Source organism: Tupaia chinensis, unplaced genomic scaffold, assembly GCF_000334495.1.
Source record: "Tupaia chinensis unplaced genomic scaffold, TupChi_1.0 Scaffold000049_1, whole genome shotgun sequence".
NCBI classification, from domain to species: Eukaryota; Metazoa; Chordata; class Mammalia; order Scandentia; family Tupaiidae; genus Tupaia; species Tupaia belangeri.
In genome coordinates this window covers 177,414-184,686 of record NW_006159507.1, presented here as the reverse complement: position 1 = coordinate 184,686, position 7,273 = coordinate 177,414, and the positions used below count along the sequence as shown (strand labels likewise).

Here is a 7,273-nt window from a genome sequence, read left to right as displayed (position 1 = left end):
AAACCAGCCAATCCATGGCCAGCCAGTGACCAGAAGGAAAAAAATAGCATCCCATTTCCCACTTCCCCTGCAAGCTCTCAGGTCAGAAAGAGCTGAGTTCAAATCCTCACTCTTCTACTTCCTGTGGGATCCTGGCTGGTTTCCTGACCTTGCTAAGCACACTGCATCCTTGTCTCTAGAACAGGACGAAGCGTGGACCTGCGTGTGTGGTAGGGACGCTGGTGCAGTGTAGCCAACCTTCGACAGGCTGGCCAGGGCTGAAGAGCATCTCCTGAGGAACCCAGCTGCCAAGGGTTCAGGTCTGTGCTCCGCCACTCACTAGCTGGGTGTCCTAGATACTACCCTTGCTGAGCCTCAGCTCCATCGTATGCAAAAACAAAGACAATGAGAACACCAACCCTGCGGGGGTGCCATCAGGTCTGAGAGCAGAGCAGGGCCAGAACTGGCGCCATGCGGCCGTCGACACTGGCTTGCACAGTCCACAGCTGTCTGCTCCCGTCTAACACATGAGCCTGCGTAACCGCCTAGGCCCAGCGCCAGGCCGAGTACTCAGCTCACGGACACCGCAGTTAGACCTCTGACAACTGCTCAGGAAGAACATGCTGGTTCTGCTTTCTCCGGAAGCGGGGAAGAACCGTCGGGCCCTAACCCAGAATGCTCCACTTCCACCAAACGGGACAGAGGAGCCAACGGAGGACAAAGTGACAGTGCTCAGAAGACTGCTTTAATCCCCTCTCCTATGGCAATATCTTAATAGTACAAAATTTATGCAAACCCCTCATTTGATTCATAATGAAAATAGGTTGCAGCAACCTCAGAGAAATATGAATGCAAATTTTTCATATGTTCAAAAATCTATGGTTGTGTCAGCAAGGCAAGAAAAAAACAGCCTCATTTCCTCAGAAGAGCTTAAATAACAAAAAGCAGAAAGTGAGGCGACTTGAAGCCGACGGACAGGGCGAGCAGGCAATGGTGGCCGCGCAGAGAACACTGGCAACAAGTAACCATCTTGTAAGGACCTGCGAGGGCCGCCTGCGGCCCAGCAGCTGAGGGAGCTAGGTCCCACAGGCCTGACCACACGGTTCGAGTCCTGGCCCTGCCAGATGCATGCCCCAAATCCCAACAGGATGGAGGGATGGAGGAGAAGGGATTGTGGCATGGCCACATCCCATAGGGGCATTACTTTTCCCCTCTTTCTTCTTCTCTTTTTCTTTCACTGTCTCTCTCTGGCAAGCATGTGTCTCCTCTGGCACACACACACAAAAAGTTAAGAGACATGGGAGACTGGCTCCAGCAAATCAAGCTATAGCAAATAAAAACCAGGGCCAGGAGGTGGCATGGCCGTTAGGTGCTGGATCCCATCTGGCCAACTCAGTGGTTTAACTCCCAGACCCAACGGCTTGAAAACATGCCGGGCACATGTCCACAGTGCCCCGAATCCCGAGATGAGAACACAGAAGGGAACGTGGTAGGGCCATTCCCCGCCCCCTCCTGCAAGCCACAAGCCCTCTGGCAAAAAATCGAAAACAAAGACAGAAATAGGCACAGGCAGGCCAGAGGGCAGCAGAGACACTGCCTTCTCCCCACTTTCCCCAAGCCCCCCTCATCACCCATCTCTTGGTACGCACCGGCTCATAGTATCTTCCTAATGACCGAAACCTAACGACCTGTGAGCATCAACAATGCATTTTTAAAAGGCTGCTCTATTAGAAAAATGTTTCTGATTCGCTTCCATGGCTCCCGAATGATAATCTACTTCTGTTCCATTTTCAAATGACTGCTTTGCCAAAAGACCACTGAAAGGTTAACGGTTATTTTCTAAATTGATCTCAGATGTTTACCATTTTTTTCTGATGTCCTCAGGAAGATCATGTCCGCAGGGACCCGCTGGTTCTGTGTGATGAGGAGAAGGCCTGTTATTGTCAAATCAGGTGAGGGTGTCTGCCCCTCCTACTCCCAGCCCCTCTACACAGAGGGGGGCAACCAAGACCCACAGTCTCTTTTAAGTAAATACTTTGTCAAAGACAGATTTGGGGATTTCTTTTGTTTTGAATCTGAAAAATCTGCATACTGTCTGTTACTCCCTCACTAATCCCCTATGGAAATCTTATCTCAGAAAGAGAGCTTCCAGTTTTCTGGCAAATCCAATCATGAGCTCCCGAGATCCCAGCCAAGGAGTGAAGCCTAAAAGCTGCCACCTGGCTGGCTCTCTCGCGGGCTGTCTGCTTCTGCTCACCCTTCTGCTCCCACCACCTTTCCAGCTTCGTGCTTGGCTTTGAGTGAGATTTTAATAGGAAAATAAAGTAGTAAGAAGCAACGAAAGCCGTTCTCAAAAAAACAAAGAGGAAAGTGCTCTGCTGCTTCCACTTCTGACGAGCAGAAATGTACGTGACAGCAGGAAGGGACAGGAAGGGAGCGTGTGGTCCTGCGGAGTGACCATCCCAAAGCGTCTCACTCCACCTCAAGTCAACTGTGAGTTCTTGGATTTAATCCTTTTAAAAGAGCACAGTTCACTTCCTACAGAAACGAGGTAGAGACTGTCCTTTCCTAATCAGATATCGCCCCAAGACTCCAGGGTCACCCCCAAAATCCAGTACCTTCCAGATACACGCAGTGAAAAGAGAGATGAGTATGTGCTGAAGGAGCAGGCCTACGGACACGCGACTCTTAAAGGCACATTTTTTGGCCTTTTTATGTTTTCACATTACACTTAACCCTTTCTCTCCATCAGATGGTGGAGGAGCACAGAGTGTGAGCCAGAAAATGCAAGCCAACTGCACCCGGAGGTAAATTCGATAACTGTTTAAGGCATTATGTACAAGCAGAATTCTAGGGAAGATTTTACGATCAGGGTTTTAATCCCAGCACAATAACACATTAAACAGGAAATCGAAACTTGCACTTGTGTTTCAAAATAAGATTTCTGGCCAACGTACACTATGAAAAAAATGTTTTTGTGCATGTTGCATGGGGAAGAGATTTTTCTTCCCAGGCAAAGCTGTTGACTAGAATCCCAAAAAGTATCATATAGGGGCCAGCAGGTGGCATGGTGGTTAAGGCGCTGGACTCACACGGCTATTCATGGTTCAAGTGCCAGACTGGGCAGCTTGCTTTCTCAATCTCCCTTTCTCTCTCTCTCTCCGTCTCTGTCTCTGTCTCTCTCTGGTCAAACTGAATAATAATAATTAATTAATTAATTAATTCTCAAGGGAAAACAAACAGCATCATGCAATTCATCTAACAGGTCCACAGTGGATGTTAGGACCCACGCACACACACAGCCACGACTTGCCGGGCTGCACTCTCACCTTCTCAACGATGATCAGGTCTCCAACTTGGATGCTGGAACTCTTCACTTTCACTGTTCCTGCAAACAACAGGTCCAAGACACATCACTGTCCCCATCCACTCAGAGTGTCATCACAGGGGCCTGCGAGTCTACAAAGCCAAGAGGGCTCCCCCAGGAGAACATGGATGTGCCCCAGCATCACCGCCTGCCTCTCTAAGAAAAGGTTCATTTGGGGCCAGCAGGTGGCATGGTGGTTAAGGCACTGGATTCCCACATGGCTAAATACATTTCAAATCCTGGACCTGGTGGCTTAAAGATCATGCTAGGCACAAGTGTGTGCATGCCCAAAATCCAGAGGAAAATGGGTATGGAAATGTGGTGTGGCCATCCCCAGGAGGGTGAGTTCACTCTTTCACTCTCTGACTCTCTCCTGCAAATGCACAAGCTCTATGACAAAATCTAAAAGAATGTCTGAGTCACAGTAGGCTGGTGCCGGGACTCACGCTCATGTCTCACTCCAGAGTGTGGGATAAAAGACAGTAAGTTTGGTTCAACTCAAAAACACTGGTAAGGGCCTGGTAAGGGCCCGACAGTGGCATAACAGTAAACTCGGAGCTCTGTAGGGCTGACTCGCGTGGCAAGGCTCGGGTTCGTGTCTCCCTGAGGACACTGGACATGGCTGCCAAGGCTCGGAGGAACCATGGCATCGAGACTCTGTTGTGGTGACTCTCTCTCCTTCACTCATAGAACAAACAAATAAAATAAACTTTAAAAATGTATTGCTGAGTACCATGTCCTAGAGACTCAAAGATAAACAGTCCAAAAAGCTTGCAGCCTAGGGGCCAGCAGTTGGTGTGGTGGTTAAGGTGCTGGACTTCGACATGGCTGACCGTGGTTTCAGTCCCAGACCTGGCAGCTCGCTTTCTTGCTTTCTTGCTTTCTCTCTCTCTCTCTGTCTCTCTCTCTCTCTCTGTCTCTCTCTCTCTCTCTCTTTTGCTCTCTCTCTGAAGACTCTCTCTCTCAAGAGTATACATGCCCTATAGCAAACTAAAATAATAATAAAATTAAGTAACTCTTTAAAAAAATCCTCGAAAATACTTCTGAAATAATCTGAGTGCACAACTCCGTATTTTTATAATTTCTCACTATATTTTATCATTTTAACATGATTTAATGCCATGTACTTTTTTTAAGTATTATTTATTTGGGACTGGCAGGTGGCATAGTGGTTAAGATTAAGTAACTCTTTAAAAAAATCCTCGAAAATACTTCTGAAATAATCTGAGTGCACAACTCCGTATTTTTATAATTTCTCACTATATTTTATCATTTTAACATGATTTAATGCCATGTACTTTTTTTAAGTATTATTTATTTGGGACTGGCAGGTGGCATAGTGGTTAAGAGCGCCAAACTCCCACATGGTCACCCAGACCTGCCAGCTTGCACATTCTCTCTCTCTCTCTCTCTGGTCAAAACTAAAAACTAATGATAATAAATAAGTAATTCTTTAAAAAAAATATTTAATTTTATCCACCAATATTCATCTTTATTTTTTTAATTTGTTTCAAGACATGTACACTCACCAGAAAGAAACAGAGAAAAAGACAGTGAGAAAGCAAGCCACCAGGTCCAGGACTCAAACCGTGATCGACCATACGGGAGTTCAGCACCTTCACTACCATGCCACTTGCTGGCACAATACCATGTATTTTTTTTAACATGTATTTTTTTTTTGGAGAGATTTTCATTATAGGGCACGTGCGCTCGCCAGACAGACAGAAAGAGACATAGAGACAGAAAGCGAGAAATCACCCCTGGGGGGATGGTCACGCTGCAATCCCTTCTCCTCCATTCTCCTCTCGGGATCTTGGGCACGCACGCACACACGCCCGGCGTGAGTTTTAAGCCACCGGGTCCGGGACGCGAACCGCGGTCGACTACGTGGGAGTCCAGCGACATAGCCATTACGCTAACTGCTGGTTCCCAACATGTATTTTTTTTAAGTAATTCACTGCCACTGAGATTTTTCAAAGCATTCATCTTATTTATATTGAGATGATTCTTTTTTAAAAAGATTCATTTTATTTAACTTTTATTTACTTATTTATTTATGCTTAATTTGACCAGAGAGGGACAGAGTGAGAAAGAAAGAGAGGGAAAGTAAGAAAGCAAGCCCCCAGGTCCTGGACTCAAAGCACAGTTGGCCACGTGGGAGTCCAGCACCCGTAACCACCATACCACCTACACGCCCCTAAATGATTCTTCACTGTAAGTTTCATGAGGTTTCAGTTTTAACTCACTTTTGTATTAATATTTCATTAAATTCTTTCATAACGGGACTAGCAGATGGCACACTGGCTAAGGCGCTGGATTCCCATACAGATCACCACGGTTCAAGTCTGGACTTGGCAGCTTGAAACTCACGCTGGGCGCATGTGCGTCCATGCCTAAAATCCCAGGAGGAGAAGGGATTGCAGCATGGCCATCTCCAGGGTTGTGGGGAGGGGTGACTTCCCTCTTTCCTTTTCACTTTCTCTCTGTGAAAACCTAAAAAAAAAAATCTAAAACTCTTGTCTTAACAGTAACTAAACTGTCACCAAAAATTTACATACAAGCACTATGGACTTTCAGGCAACACTCAGCAAACAGTGAGAAGATGGACCAACCCCCCTTGCCACCGAGCCGACTCCTTCTCCAAGTATGAGTGTCTCACCCTTCCAAGTAGCACCTAATGATGCCTCATCTGCATAAAGCTTGGTGCTAGTCCCATAGCTGGCACGCCAGGAGAGACCCTCCCAGCCTCAAGTTGGATCATGTCCTGGGCTTTTGTCACTATTCAAGAGGTCTTCAGAAGTTTATGGCACCAAAACTATGAGCTAAATAAACCTTTATTCTCTTTTTAAAAAAATTAAAAAGTTTATGGCAAGAGCCACCTGGTGGTGTGGTGGTGAAGGCGGCTGGATTCCACAAGGCCGACTGTGCTGTTGGTGTCCTGGACCCGACGGCCTGAAAAACATGCAGGACGCATGTGTGTGCATGCCCAAAATCTTGGCACGGCGGTATGGCCGCTTTCCTTCACACTTTCTGCTCTCCCTCTCCCTCTATCTCTCTCTTTCTCTCTCTCTCTCTCTCTCTCTCTCTGACAAGTGCATGCTCCTATAGCAAAAACTAAAACATTTGTGGCAAATATATATTATGAAAAAATTATGCATAGATTTCAACTTTCTGTTTTTGCACCAAAAATAAATGTACTTTAATCCATTTATTTTTTCAAGAACTTTCTGAAGTACCCTCATATTTACAAAGTGATTGGAGAATATTCACTAATCCAAAGAAATAACTAGAAATGGGTAAAGAAGGTCTATTTGGCAAAAGTCCAACTGCCTGAAACTCTCTTCTGGTTCCACTAGAGGGCAGGGGGGAGGACACACAGAGGGGCTATTCTTCCTGGTGAGCCTATGAAGAAGGCATTCCTTGGCAAGGTCGTAAATTCAACGTGGCCCTCAGCACCAGTGAACTTTCCCTTCACCTGAGCCGCCCCGACTTCCCCAAACATAAATTTACACATTGTCTTTGGTTTTATTACTAAAATTTATGCTGGTGGCCTGACCCAAACAATCATGCCTGTGTTTAGCTCTTCAAGACCTAGTTAATAAGTTTAATATCACTCAAAGAAGAGCACGTTTTAACTCCTTTTTAAAATTTTTTTTTTTTAATTTGCTAGAGGGTGGGACCAGCAGGTAACGTAATGGTTCTGCCGGTCGACTCCCACGTAATCAACCACAGTTCGAGTCCTGGACCCAGTGGCTTAAAATTCACACTGGGCACATGTGCATGCATGCCCAAAATCCCGAGGAGAATGGCAAAGGGATGACAGTATGGCCATCCCCCCTTGGGGGTGATTTCTCGCTTTCTCTCTGTGTCTCTGGCAAGCACATGCACCCAATCACAAAAATCTCTCTTGAAAAAAAAAAAAAAAAA

At 46.1% G+C, this 7,273-nt stretch overlaps 1 protein-coding gene across 1 annotated transcript in view; it reads right to left on the bottom strand.

The window, feature by feature from the left end:
* The window catches only part of ATP9A (ATPase phospholipid transporting 9A), a gene marked incomplete in the record, with an annotated part of 136,893 nt that overhangs the window by 84,771 nt on the left and 44,849 nt on the right, over window positions 1-7,273 (bottom strand). The window contains 2 exon segments of the mRNA XM_027775056.1: window positions 1,842-1,893; window positions 3,309-3,367. Coding sequence (XP_027630857.1) covers window positions 1,842-1,893; window positions 3,309-3,367 — 111 coding nt within the window.